At 38.8% G+C, this 15,069-nt stretch overlaps 1 protein-coding gene across 1 annotated transcript in view; it reads right to left on the bottom strand.

Annotated features, from left to right (window-relative positions):
* Positions 1–260: 260 nt before the first annotated feature.
* LOC103147575 (breakpoint cluster region protein-like) overlaps positions 261–15,069 on the bottom strand; it is an 81,428-nt gene continuing 66,619 nt past the window's right edge. Inside the window, exons 9-23 of the mRNA XM_007565990.2 lie at positions 10,860–10,981; positions 9,945–10,110; positions 9,735–9,854; positions 8,393–8,468; positions 8,069–8,173; positions 7,775–7,849; positions 7,459–7,556; positions 6,348–6,479; positions 4,425–4,484; positions 4,125–4,234; positions 3,279–3,418; positions 2,908–3,042; positions 2,641–2,746; positions 2,071–2,233; positions 261–1,766 (exon numbers count right to left, since the gene is read on the bottom strand). Of these exons, the coding sequence (XP_007566052.1) occupies positions 1,677–1,766; positions 2,071–2,233; positions 2,641–2,746; positions 2,908–3,042; positions 3,279–3,418; positions 4,125–4,234; positions 4,425–4,484; positions 6,348–6,479; positions 7,459–7,556; positions 7,775–7,849; positions 8,069–8,173; positions 8,393–8,468; positions 9,735–9,854; positions 9,945–10,110; positions 10,860–10,981 (1,698 nt within the window). The 3' untranslated portion in view covers positions 261–1,676. The remainder of the gene's footprint in view (positions 1,767–2,070; positions 2,234–2,640; positions 2,747–2,907; positions 3,043–3,278; positions 3,419–4,124; positions 4,235–4,424; positions 4,485–6,347; positions 6,480–7,458; positions 7,557–7,774; positions 7,850–8,068; positions 8,174–8,392; positions 8,469–9,734; positions 9,855–9,944; positions 10,111–10,859; positions 10,982–15,069) is intronic.

The raw sequence follows: 15,069 nt of genomic DNA, 5'->3' as shown, positions 1-15,069 counted from the left end.
CCGTAACCCTCAACATAAGGTTTATCTTTCCTCTGGCTAAAAAGATACGTTTTAGGAGTGCAATAAAATAAAATAAAAACAACTGATGATATCCCAAATCAAGTCTGAATACAAAGTCATCCATAACAAATTCAAAAGAATAATAAAACATGCCTGCATGTTAAATCAGTAACAAAGAACGTTATGAGCTTTGCCATGGCCATTGCCACCGGGAAATTTTTACAATAGCAAAAAAGGGTAACGAGTGGTATAAAAAAAAAAAAAAGTATTTCTCACTGGACATAAACACAGAATTGTCAGGCCACTTAAATTCTTATACAGTAGTTTTAATATTGTATGAGTGCACTTCTGTTGCCACAGATTAAATGGTACAAAAAAAAAATAATAATCTCCTACATGATTTGTATGAGTTTTCTGTATTATGACTGTTGCATAAAGTCTACACTAGACGGGCGACAGACGTCTCTGGAGGTGAGACGAATCCGCCAAGAGACACCCAGCAGTTAAAGACGCTTGTGCCTTTTCCACAGCAGCATACAGGATTTGACTACAACGCTTGCGTTACCTTCATAATAATAATAATAATAATAATAATAATAATAATAATAATAATGGTATTTAAATAGAGAGCTCACGGGGGATTATTGTTAAAAACAAGGCTGAAATCTTCCTCTTCTACAGCAAAGTCGAGGATAAAACCTACCACTTTCATAAAGAAAAAAAAAAAGACTTTTTTTCCTCAACAGGATCCCCCCCCAAAAAATAAATAATAGTAACAACTTTAAAACAAAATACAACTTTAAGATTACAAACATGTACATGCCTCATTTTATCCCCAAAACACAACAAAAACAGTTTGGCAAGATGTCCTATGTTACGACGAGACGAATATTTCGACAATTCCTACATTAGAAAATGTATTGCTTCCTGTGCATTTAGGCTGGAGTCTACCTTAAGAAACAAATGAGATCAAATAAAAATATGACCAAATAAATCTGCTTTTTTGGGGGGTTAGGAAAGAAGAAAGATTGGGTAACTAAATTCTTTCTCTTTTTTTTCCACAACACATTTCAAGTCATAGCTCTCAACTTGAATCGTGTTTGTTTTTGTTGTAAGCGCGATCAGGTGTCGGCTTTCATTGCCTTTTAAAAAAAATGGTGACTGAAAAAGGCCCAAAAAAAATAAATAAAAAATGTCTCGTCTATCCTGAAATAATGCAACGAGAACGATGTAAGAGATTGGATGTGTAAAAACATTTGAGATGGCATCATGTGTTTTGCAAGACTTAATGATTGTCCAAAAATAAATGCAAACTTGAGTACAATGCCGCAATGTAAAAGTACATGAGAGTCAAGAAAGACGTGCTGAATTTTACCACGTCTTCATTTGTGAGACGAGAACAAAAGTAAACTGTGACAAAAGCAGATCACCTGGTGAATAACTACAGGTGCCAGGAATCACACTAACTATTGGATAATGATGTGTATAATTATGACCTCAAATCCTCTGAGCTTCAGAGATGAGTGGCGCCATCTTCTGTTGTGAAGAGACAATCCTTCCGAGTCAATTTAAAAACACACTACAGAGGGCTCACTTTGAGCCAGTGTCCATCCCCTTTTTTTTTTTTTTTTACACCTCTACTAGAATGAGTTCAGAGCAGACAGTCTGAGTAAGCTCTACACCTCAGTGGAGAAGAGGATACTCTGTCGTTTACTGTCCGGGGTGGGGATGGTTTCCAGCTGCAGGAAATACAGCAAAACCTGGACCTGAAACAACAGGAGACAAAAGCTGTGAACTAGAAATAAACATGACACAAACTCTTGAAAAGTATTTTTCCATTACAGTTGTCTTTTTGGCCCCTAAAATTTAATAACTCATTGTTCCATATTTTGGCGTTGCATCCCTGTAGAGAAAGTTTGACCTTATATTCTCTAAAGAATAGCTACACTGTCTGTACGAAGTTTCAAAGGTATTGTTGTTGAAACTCAGCATTTAGCTGCTTATTTCTGACAGAACTTCGATGACAAAATCGCAGAGGGAGTGGACAGAGTGGCGCTGGGTTTAGCTCACTTGTGCCATAACTTCCAAGGACCAGCTGTCCCCCATGCTGATGGGTTGAGTGGGGTTAGAAGGAATCTTGCTGTCCTTCTCTGCCGGCCTGAGCAGAGTGGGCCCAAAGACGGTTGCCAGATTGTGCAGAGACATCTTGTTGACGCTTTCCTTCTCCGCCACCCTGGGGAGAGGACGACAAACAAGTGACGTTGGTGCCAAGGATGTCAAACTGTGATGAATTGTTGCCCACGGTGAATTGTTTGAGTTTACCTCCAAAAGAAACTACTGGAAGGAGAAGAAGTGCAGGAGAGTTTTGAGAACTCAAAAGCTTAAACTGACGCAGAAATCAGTGAACAAAATTAAACACTTGGAGAACTGAGAAGAATTTGTATGATAAGCTCAGCATTTGGAAAAAAAAAAACAAAATGAATGCAAAATAAATGTACTTGATATTATAAATGGTTATGTAAATATGTTTAAAATACACATAAAAAACAAAAAAAAAATTAGCTGAAACCTAAAGCCAGTCGTGGAGTTGGTTGTCTGAATATCACCCATGTACTAACTATAGTGTTGTGTCTTCCATACCTCTTGAGGTGATCCAAAAGGAAAAGGAAGGTGACTAGGTTGGGTTCTGGCAGTGACAGCAGCAAGTTCAGCATACAGCTCTCTTTGGCAACACTATCAGTGAGGGCTGAGCAGAAGGAAAGGAGGACAAAGCAACAATTCACGTGACTCCTTCACATATTGCATGCAGCTGAATTCTTCAAGAAGCAATGTGTGACAACTACCTTAAAGCAGCTCAGTTTTAATAGCAATAATTAAATGAATTGGAAGCAGCGGGTAGCAACTTACTGATGCCACCTGCAAAATTAGGATAGAGCTCATCAGTGAAGAGGGGCTCAGGCAGCTCTCTGAAGTACAGCTTCAGGGTTCCGGCGATGGCATTGACGTCCATCTCGCTCATCATCACAGACACGTCTTTGTTATCTGCAGGAGGAAGACAAGAAATGAGTAAAGACCAGAGGAAAAGCGTGGCAGGAGCTAAGATGTGTGTTGCTAAAATGATGATAAGGAAATGCAAATCCATTGTTTAAGATAGCTTATGCAATGAAAGCTTTAAAGGCTTTGAGTATAGAAAACCAATGGCTCATGTTCACACTGAATACCATTACAGAAGTACACAGTTCATTTAAGCTTAGGACAAAGATTGATGCAGGACTTACTGGTGTCAAAGGCGGTCTTCAGAGCCTGGATATCAGTGGCCACCCCTGATACTCTGTATATTCCCACCTCCTCCATGCCTCTCCTCTCTATCTCTTCTAGGCACTGACGGACAATGTAGGGCACCTTGGAGCGCTCCCGTCTAGACCAGGACAAAAACAAACACTTTGACAATTTACAACAATTTACTTCCAATCACTTTCTTCTTTATTCTTGAACTCTGTTTCATTGGAAGGTGAAGGTTCCTACATATATATATATATTTTTTATTATTTCAAAATTATGCACTTTTACCAGACTTCCAGAGCTCTCTGTCCTATTTCATACCATTTCAATGTATTAATAAAAACTTTGTGATGGATGGATGGAGTAAGGTCAAATAGATGAATGGATAACTTGCCGTACTGAACAGAATGTACCCTTTTTTTTTCCTTGAGAACATTGTAGGTGGCTAAGTCTAAGGAAAAAATTAATGAAAATTGATTTTAAAAAGAAAAAAAAAACCCATCCACTTATTCGGTTATACTAGCTTAATAGTGGTGAGAGATTGACATATTGTCCAATACAAGAACAACAACAATAAAATAAAAATAAGGTGCTGGTTAGGAAACTTTAGCATGATCAGTGTGCAGCCAAATAAAACACAACCCAGTTAGCTAGTAGGTTTTAACAGAGAGAAATTGATAGTTAAAGACAAAGCTAGCATTTGTCTCGCACAGAAAAGAAAACAACAAGTTAGGCTTGAGGTACACCAACAAGAATATTACAGTATAATACAGATGCAGTCAGTTCTCAACACAACTGACTGCTTTTTATGTATTTACTCCGTTTTTCTAACGTTAACTCACTTCGTCACTGTGGAGATTTTAACTCCAAACACGCCCATGGGTTTCTCTGAGGGCATCCTCTTCAGGCTGAACTCTCTGCTGGTGAACTTCATCGACAGTTTCACTTCAACCTGACAGGAAACAAATTAAATAAATAAAAAAAAATTACAAGTTTAGAAGTGAGAGAAGTGAGAGTCATAGAGATGAGAAATTCATTTATGACAACTTTGCAGAATCTCAAGTAAATGTTGTAAAGACAATAATAATAATATTTAGAGTAAAACGGATTGGATGAAAGTGAAGAATAACTGTCACACTCACCCCGTTCATAGGGATAACTGTTCTTTGCCAGTCTTTGCCTTGAAGAATCTGAGCATCAAGCTGAGAGGAATAATCAAAATAGGCAGCTTTTATTACAAAAATAATGGTAATTAATTGTTATTTGTAAGACAAAAACATTCAATACCATATCAGTACATGAGGTTGGGGAAAAATAGAAAAAGTCAAAACGTAGTTGATCATTTATTTATTATTAATGAATTTATTTCTGCTAATTTCTACTGGTTTACGCACTCTTGTTGTCTGTGTCTAGATCACTTAGAGAACCCGTGATGCATAAAACTATGACATCAGCTGCAAAGATCCACCCTCTACATGCAGTAGTTGGTGGCTGATATCATTCATTTACTGTATTTCCAAATATAAGATTAACCAAATATGATTTATTCCCAGAGACTAAAATCATAGCCACACAGATCTGATAAGCCATCTGGATCTGGGGCAGTACAAACCGGTGCCACTGAGATGATGCAGAATACGAGCAGAGACACAGAAGACTGAATGTTGATGTTGCCAAAGCCTCTAATGGTTGCGCACAAAGTCGGATCGCATTTCTCATAAATGAATCTTGTGCCGCCGAGTGAATACTTTGAGAAATTTGATTAGAAAGAATTGCATTTAATTTAAAAAGAGAGCAGCTTTTCTGTTGAAATGTTTTAAGGTGTGGGTTTCAATTTTCTCCAGTAAAAAAAAAACAAAAACACAACACTGAGGTCCATTGGATTTAGTGGGGCTTGGCCTTTTCTCAACTACAATTTTACATTAACACCTGTGAACCTATAAACGGTGAAGAAGGCCTATAGAGAGCGGATGGACAGAGAGATAATTAATAGATGGATAAATAACAGATGATAGATGGATAATGAACAAATGATCATGAACAGAAACATGAATGGATCCTGACTAAAAAACAAACAGATGGATATAACTTGTTGCATGACATTGTGCTTTAGCAACCTGCCAGGCTTTCTGTTGTTTTGCTCTGGTTTTCTTTGTTGCAGAAAGAGAAAACTGGGCATTCTCTGCCAGCAAATAACGGTAAATTTAACATGTAGACAACGTGAACCACATATAAATGACAGCAACAAATAAAGATGAATGAGTTTCTGTCAAATAAAAGAGGTATCATTTGTTCCTTATTCAGACTTGTGAAAATCCTGTCGAGCATCTCTGGCAGCAGGTTTACAATGACATCATCCCATTAAGACGGGATCAGGTCTCAGAATTACTGAAAGACGCCACTAGGGGGAGCACTGAGCTTGTGAGCCAAGGAAGCAGACTTTTCTGCAGCGGTTTAACCAAATCAAACAGGATACAGACAGCTCAGATTAAAACTGTTGTTCCATAACTAACGGAAACAAACCTGCTTTGCTCTGGGTGAGCTTTTGATCTTTTACTTATTTTTGCTAGAAGCACAAAAGGAGTAAAGATAAAAGAAAAAGACAAATATTTTTGTCTTTTTCTTTTATCTTTACGTTTGCTAATTTACAGTGGACGAATTTGGGCTGATGTTCTCTTGGCAACCTCATCAATGACACTTTAAATCTGCCATCAATGTCAGGATGCCATCAGCCATCAGGAGTTCTGACAGCTGAACCTGCCAGCACAACAATGGATAAAAGGTCAAAAATGGCAGCTTTTTGTTTGTCTGTCTGTCAAAAAAAAAAAAAAAAAAATCACCCTCCGAGTAAATCTTTGCTGAACTGACAGACATTAATTACTTGCTACACAGGTTGGATTACCTATTGCAATAACCGACTAATAATCATCTTTCTACATCATGCATAACTGTCAAAATCGATGCGTGCTTCATGCTTTTGCAGCTGAGGAGATGACATAACTCTCAATCAATACTGAGTCATGGTAAGTGTGCAGATCGTAACGGGGGGTGACGTCATGTCATACCAGGATCTGTCCTTTCCCAATGATGCGGTCTGTGCTGTCTCCGTCTTCTTTGTTCAGCTTGGTCCTGTTGTAGCTCTTCTCATAGCAGAGCAACCTCAGGGTCTGAGAGCCCTCCAGCTCAATTTCAAACTCCTTTGGGTAAAAGGAAGGGGAAAAAAGAAAAACAATGTTTGCATGAAAGATGAAACAGTGAGACAAAAATTACAAATATCATCCCTTTACTGCCCACAGCTGAGCGGCATTCCTTGCAATTATGTAAGGTAATGCTCTACATATGGTTTGCACATTGTTCTGAGATCCACACTGTCGGTTCATTTAGCTTTTGGACATATGTGAGTCATCGCGTGCTGCAGATCCTCATTAGTTCATATTACTTCCACTTTGTTAAGCAGAATTCTCAAAGAGGATCTAATATTTTTCTAAACTCTCTGTTCCCTTAGTCACCAGTGGCACTATGAGTGCACTCTTCTTGGTGCTGCACATAGACGCAGCGCAATCTCTTCAGATTGTCCACACTCTTGCAGTAGGTCCTATTGTATGTGCTGGAATTGCAACCAAATGGCAAAAACTGATATACAAGCTTTTCAGCCACATTTCTTTTTAACGCCTTTGGTAATTGTGGAAATGATTGTGACATCAGTGATTATGATCAAAACTGTGACTTCTCATGTGGGATATTTTTCACGTACTTATTTAGTACGTGAAAAATATCCCACATGAGAAGTGGGATATATCAAATAGATATAGGAATGTTTCATAAATGTTTACCGGGGGAGGGAGGGGCTGCTAATAACTGTGGAGGGTGCAATATCCACCAGCTTGCATGCAATCATAACTATTTGCAGTAGTTAATTTCCTCTATATTTTTGTGGTTTTTGATAGACATCTTTTCACTACTCAGACAGCTAACTGATAAAAAACAACAGATGCTACACATATGAGAAGCAGCATAAAACAAACAGATAAGAAAAAAGTGTTTTAAGTGGGTACTGCTGAGTAAAAGAAAAAAAAACCCAGATGGTTCATTAATGCTGGGCCATTTGCATAAAAATTCTACAGTCATAAATAAGACTAGTAAAGATTTAGTGTGGGTATTTGTTCTGGATTTTACCTCGTTCCACTTGGGTTCAGTGGTGTATCGGTAGACTCTCGTCTTTGCTTTATTTAAAAAGAAGCCAAATGAGTCCACCTCCAATGTGCAGTAGAGATCTGGCAGAAAGAGGGTGATGGTGAAGAAATTGCATATAAAAAAAGGGGGGGAAAAGGGAACTCTGTATGCTTAGAGGGAACGTTTGACTGCATTTCTTTCAACCACAAAAAATACAATAAATTAATAGGAGCTTTTTGCACTGCAACATTAAAGCTGTGGTTACTAGAGTTACCTTATGTTATAATTACTGCATAAAGTCTGAAGTTGAGTGACTCACTTAAACTCTGTTTGAGGCCAGAGGCAGAGTGGACGATTACATTCAGAAACCCGTAGAGACCGGAGGATTCATCCTCTGGAAAAACAGCAGAGATATTGGAAAAGGATGTCAGCGGGGGCAGATTAGAAAAGCATGCACATCTCTGTTTGTTCTGGAGTCGATTCAGGCGGAGGGGGAAGAGCAAAAAGCAATGCCGGCTTGTGGGGAACATTTAATTTAAAGCTGTTTTTGTAATAATTTCATTCCTGATGCACAAATAAACCCCACATTTAGGCGCAAATAGAAGGAGCCTACCTTCTTTATTCAGACTAAGAGGAATGTTGTGGACAGTTTGGAGTTTGAGACAGGAGCTGGTCAACATTTGGAGCTCCATGGACGTCAGTGAGGGAGTTTTAACACCTCGAAGACACAGGAAGTTTATGTAAATGTTGGTGGATATCAAAAACATGTCATATTGGAATGTGAGTGGGGTCTTGTTAGTCATAGGCTGAAAAAGCAGGATTTGCTGTAAGTGTTTAATGAAACATGCATTGCACATTGTGACGTGGGAAGCAGGTATGTTTTCCTTTAATTGGATCAGACAGGACATGCCTGGAAGGACATCTCTTTGACACTCACATTTCTGCTGCTGTTCCCTGATTATCTCTCTCCACTCTGAACGCTCGTAGTCAGAAGAAATCAGGAAGCTGTAACTCTGAAAACGCACACGCACACACACACACAAACAGAGTACATAAGAAAACATAGAGATCTGGGAAAATGTATATAACCTGTTTTTGCTTTTATTTTCCATGCTTAAATTTTTTAGGTCAAACAAATGTTAATATCAGAAAAGGATAACCTTAGTAAAACAGTAAAAAAGCTATGGTTAACTCCAGCCGAGTTACATTTCACTAGTCACACTCAGGTCTGATTACTGCCAAAATATCACAATCACAAAACCACTCAAATAGGAACTGTCTGACAAGATGGAGGTTAAAGATCTCAAAAGCAACAAAGCATCCAAAGGCATAAACCTCCACAAACGGAAAAAAAAAAAAATGCAGAAGGTGGAGAACCTTTTCAGGAGAAGCTTGTAACAACCAGCGGACAACTACAACTCACTCAGGAGGTCACAAAAGGAGCCAGAACAACATCTAAAGCACTAAAGACTTCTCTTGCTACAGTTAAAGTCAGAGTTCATGATTCAACGATGAGAAAGAGGCAGGAGAGAGTTCTCAAGTGAAAACCACTGCTAACAAAAAACACACAGAAAAAGTTTCTGGAAAGTGTGCCGGTTTCTTCTGCTGCAAAACTCCGAGAATTTACAAAAACAAAACAAAACACATACAAAAAAACCCCATCATACTTCCAGTTAAACATGCCATAATTAAAATAGCCATAATTTAAGGAAACAAGATTTTGGGTTCGTAACAGAATATCTTGAGAGAAAATATCTGTTCATCACAAAAAGCTCATGGAGACTTGAGATATGCTGCAAGACAATGATTCAAAGCACACCAGCAATTCCCTCTATGATTGGCTGAAAAAAGTAAAAAAATAAAAATAAAAAAAAAGGTTTTGTAGTTGCCTAGTCAAAGTCTAGACTTAAATCCAGTTGTGTGGTGTGGCATGATTTTAAACAGGCTGTTCAAACCCTCTTGTTTCAAGCCAAGTAAAATGAAACAGTTGCTTAAAAACTTATTTTTGTATTTACTCAAGGCAGCTTTGTCTGATGTTGAAACGCATTTGAAGATCTGAAATACGAAAGTGTGACAATGGAAGATCAAGCAATTAGTAGAAGGGAAACTATGAATTTGATCAGGTTGTTGAAACTTGTGACTGACTTATGTTTGGGACCTGAGTGACTCAGGAAGGCAACGGTTAAATAAGAGACAGAAGAAATACAAAGAACATGCCGGGAACGATTTAGAAAAGATAGACGTATGAGAGCACATCATCGTAATGGTCGCATCCTCACCTTTCCGTTCTTGTTGAACAATCTGAGCGGCATGCTGGGAGACGTTAGTAGCAGCAAAGACTCCTGCTCCGACAGTTTCTTCCGGAGTCGGTCGATTACTTTTGAACCCTTGTTGGCTCTCTGAAAATCCAAAGCGAAAAGAATGAAATGCGTCATGGAAATTTGGATTCTCAGAATCATCTGTGTTTAGGAACAAGCCCTCCGACTGACCTTCTCCCTCTGAATCTCACTGCGGAGGTGTGAGATCTTGACCTTAACGGCGTCCAGCTCCTCGTCCGAGACTTGGGGAATGGCGAGGGGCTCGGTGTCTTCGGGGCCTTGGAAGGTCAGCTCAGTCAGGGGGATGTACCACTTGCAGTCGTACTGTTGGTTTTTACTGAAAGAGGAAAGTTAGAATGTCCAGAAATACAAGTAAAGTGGAAACAAAAAAAGCAGGAGACGGATCAATAAAGCAAGAAAATTGATACAGATGACTACCAGGGAAGGGCTTTGGTGGTATTTTGGAGTCCACATTGGACTCTTTGGCCATCTGCAGTGGAAATCAAGATTTGGCTCCAGCTTTATGTGATGCAGATGGGTTTTTTGCAACATCACCTAGAATGTAAGTGCCATTGGATGCGATGCAATTGCTCGCTTAACATATCCTTTATATTTTCTACTGAATATTGTTCTCCAGATCATCGGTTTGTATTGTTTATAGATATTTCAGTCTTAAAACATGTTTAAATTTGAAAAATATTTGTTTGTTTTGGCAGATTAATTTGCTCCTTCTGCTCCGGATGCCTGAGTGTTACCATTTTTCTTGATCACTAACAGAGTGCAGGCATCAGGCTTCGCTCTCATCTTTTTGTAAATATACCAAGCCGTTGCTCTAGACTCATCCTTTCTGCTTCCATTTTACTTTGAACATATTTAAACATTTTTATAATTATGCTGAAATGGTTTCATAGCACCAACTTCCATACGATGGCACATTTAGCTGTGAAAGAATAACCTGCATCGGTCCATTAAAAACCTGAGTCGCTTTCCCAACTCCTGTATCATCTGTGTCAATGTTATGGTGCATAGCTGTGAAGTTTTTTGGGTTTTTTTTCTATCTTTGCAAAGACAAACTGTTTTCTTTACCCTCCAATCTGTTTCTTCAGCTTGGCGCAGAGCAGCAGGTCAGTAAAGAGGAAGACGTGCCGCAGCTTCCTGGTTCCCTCCACCAGCTCCACCATGAAACTGTCCTTCAGCAGCTGGCGGTTCTACAGCAGCGACACACAGCAGCGTTAGTTTGGGTCAGCAAGGGGGGAAAAAAGGATGACATCTTCCACTATTCTGGTAGCATACGAGACTCCATTTTCTAGGGGATGCATTAATAAAAAATAAATAAATAAATACATTTTTAAAAAAAAGTCAGGTACAATGTCTCAACAAACTGTTTTTTTGTTTTGTTTTTTTTTTTCAAATTTTGTGAAAAAACCTCAGTGTTGACCATCACAAAGTCACACATAAGTGAAGTGGAAGGAAACAAAACAGGAAATCAATTTTTCACGAACATAGTACATATATTCAATACCCACAAGTTAATTGAATGTAGAACCCCCTTTCATTGCCATTCCAGCTTAAAAGCTCAAAGTGCATCTTGGCCACAGCTAACGACTGAATTTATTGCCATTCGTCTTTACACAACAACTAAGTAAAGTTAAATTTGACGGAGAATGTTCTTAAACATCATTCCTTTAGTCTAGCCGTTGATTCTCTGATTGGATTTAGGTTTAAATTGAAACTGGGTCACTTGGTTGCATGTGTGTGGTTCTTCGCCCACACTCTAGGACTTTTGTAGCAACCAACAGGTATTCTTCTTGACTGACCATTATTTAGTTCCAACCATGTTCATTTCAAACAGCTTGTATGTCTCTAATGAGAAGCATCCAGGCATGATACCGTCTTCTCCATGTGTATGTTGTGTTCAGGGTAATGTGAAGTGTTTTCTTCCAAACCTGTCTTTTGCTAAAAAGCTTGACTTTGGTCTTGTCTGAGCGGAGCACCGTCTTCTATATGTTAGCTGTGCTCCCAACGTGGTATTGAGGCGTTTTTCTCTCAACAATAAGTTCATTTTTGACACTGTGCTTTTTGTAGCCTACTCATTTGCACTGAGACTTAGTAATTAAGTATATTCTGAATTCAGTTGGAAGCCCTCTTTAAGACTGTCCAAATAAAAAAAAAAACTTTCCAGTTTTTTATTTCCTGCGGGGAAAAAAAAAGTTCTTTTTTCACATCACAATTTTGTGGTACTTCATTTTGCTCTATCTGAGGTTAGGGGTTGGAATGTGACATAATATGAAGAAGTTGGAGGAAATACTTAAGCGAGACCCTGAATACTCTCTCTCTAATTAAACCAGCAAGAACAGAGAAACAAACAGAGAGACATGAGGAAATGACTGCTTCAGGAAGGACTCAGCTATACAATAAAGCCTGTAAGATGGAAATAAAATCTGCAAGACTGAGTACTGGTTGTGTTCAGTTCAGTTTATGAAAAGAATCTGAGTCGTCTATGTTTACGCTGCAGAGAAATCATGAGAAGTTTCTCACAAAAAGGAAGAGCGATATCTGGGGGTCAGGACTCATCGCTGATGTCAGACTATATAATGAGATGTGTAATAAGGCCATTAACCAAAAGGGGGCAGTAAAGTCATTTTCTAAGGATTTCTTTATAAAGACAAGGAGAGTAGGCAAATGCAAAACCACAGTTTGGTTGTAAATGGCTCAATTTTATTCGCTCTTAACCTCAGTTTTACTTGTGGGATCGGGAGTGAAAACAGTTATTGAAGTCTGTTTGTTCTCGACTTTATATCTTGTGAAAATTTAGCAGTTTTCTCACTTGAATCTGAGGGTTTGTCTTGGTGACAGATGTTTACTTTTGTGCTGTTGCAAAAAATATGATAGTAAACCAAAAAAGAGCTTGATAATAAACACACTAAGCAGATTTCTTCGTTAGGAAATAGGACAGGAGCCATGGCGGCTGATTGTCTGCAAATGAAGGGAACTTTAGGGGCTTTTTGGTTTGAAGAAAAGCACAAAACATGTAATCAGAAATTTGGATGCAAATTTGAACAGCTAAAGTTTTATTACTGTGCAACCTGTTCCTGCTCACTTCAAACCCATAGTAAACAATCCTTCCCTGCAGCAAAGCCACGAAGCATGACATCATGTTTGCTCAGGGCCAACTACATCCCTGTCATCGTGTTTGTGACCTCCCGTCTCTTTTTTTTACTTTGTTTTTTTTTCCCCCTCCTCCCATCTCCAGCGTGTCAGTCACCGACAGAGAAAACTGGAGTAGAGCTGAGGCTAATGACAGAAGAAGAACATTTACGTGCTCGCAATAAAATTTTTAAAGAAAGATTGCGCATCTGAGGGTTTGTTCTGTTGTGAGTCAGAGCTGAAAAGCTTGTGAATGATGTAAGGAGGGGGCTGAGGAAGGATGACTAAGATGCAGGAAAAGAGGAGAAATGACGGAGAGAACCCGTGTAACGATGTCTGAGAGGGAATAGGGAGGAGAAAGAGGCCGCAGAGGAGATCCCCGAGGAGCAAATATCACATAGATGCTTCTTACTCTACGTAGATACCAAGCCGTGTGTCACTGCAGCAACATATTCCCACCTCTACTGCACTTACTGATCATCAAAATACAGAATCTAATTCCACATATTGAACGTAAAGCAGCCATAACCTGTGATGAATAACTTCGAGATTACTTGCTTTCATACTGCGTGTCTAGTTGGAACCCACGTTCGTATCACCACCAGATTCTCAGCAGACATTTGTACCTCACTAAGCTTTTTCACAAGAAGTATTTTACTGTGTATGGTATCCACAAATATCCTGCAATACAAATTTCCCACATAACCTACATAACCCTTGAAACCATTTGGCATCCCCGGCAGACAATTTACCATTTATTTCTGACAGATTATCGTTTACTGATTTTAAAAGTAATTCAAATTTAATTTTAAAAGAATGTTTAAAACACAAAATACTAAAGTTCTCTACGAATTTATGACAAACACTATAACAGTGGGCCGGCTCTGAATGTGCAATCTGTGAAAACATACGGAAAAGAAGGAGAGTTAAAGAATGAAAAAAGGAGGAAAAAGTGAAGGAAAAGAAGGATGGATATAAACAAGGAGGACAAGAAGAAAAGAAGACATAAGGAAGGACAGAAGAAAGGGAGGTAAAATGCAAGGAAGGACAAAATGACAAGAAATAAAATAACTAAAGACACAAGGAAGGAAAGAGTGAAATAAAAAAAAAACAAAGTTAGTGCACTTAAAAGAAAGGACAGAAGTTAGATATTGGACATTATTTTCTTCCACTTCACAGCTACATGTAACGTTGTGTTTATCTTTTACATAAAACTCCAATCAAATAGACTAAAAACTGTTGTTCTGACCTGGAAAAATCCAAAAATTTCAAATAGTATGAATAACTTTAGAAGGTGCTGTTGCTGTATTCCTCCAGTGCAGAGAACAGGAAGCCACAGTATTTAACAGGCAGGGAGAGACATGCATCTTTACCCATATTTTCCAGCAGCTGACCGTCGCATTAAAAAAAAAAACAAAACACTCCTGCACAGATTAAATATTGACCAACTCTTGGAGGAGCCTCACCAAGAGCATAACGCACAAGTAATGGGATGGTTTATTTTTAGAGCATAAGCTCTAAAGGGCACCTCTGCACTCGTGTGAATGTGTGTGGATTTTTTTGTGCGTGAACTTGTGTGTGTGCGTGTGTGTGTGCGGACTGGGGGACATTTTTCTGGGTGGAGGAAAAAAGTGGAATTGTGTAAATGACTGTGTGCATTTCTAGTTCAGCATTTTCATTTTCATCCGAAAGGCAAACAAAGCAGAGCGAGGACATGAGTGCCGTCATTTGCATTTTAATTAAGCGCTTCCTGTTTGCCGCCACCCCCACTCATCATGGCGTGGGGCCGGGGCCTCTGGGGGCCCACCTGTACTCATCGGTTTCATCATACCTTCACTGACCAAACTGGAAGTGACTCAGTGTCTATGCACGGACGGGAACGATTACCCTTCAGTGCTCCTCCAATTGTTTAGCTTCGAGCCAAAAACACAAAAACACTCTGTGGTTTCTACCATGTTGGCTAACTTCCTTATCATTGACAAATCAAATAAGCTCGACATAAAACCGAGGGGGGAAAAAAAAATTCCAGACTCTAAACATGCAACTTAAACCCTAAGGCAAAGAGAAAGGGATATTGAGTATTTATTTAAAAAAGAAAATGTGTGTAGAATTTGAAATGCACAGTTTTTACATGAAAATCAGCAGCTTC

This window comes from Poecilia formosa, unplaced genomic scaffold (genome assembly GCF_000485575.1).
Source record: "Poecilia formosa unplaced genomic scaffold, Poecilia_formosa-5.1.2 Scaffold6, whole genome shotgun sequence".
Classification (NCBI taxonomy): Eukaryota; Metazoa; Chordata; class Actinopteri; order Cyprinodontiformes; family Poeciliidae; genus Poecilia; species Poecilia formosa.
The sequence above is the reverse complement of the archived record's forward strand: the minus strand, read 5'-3'. Positions and strand labels throughout refer to the sequence as shown.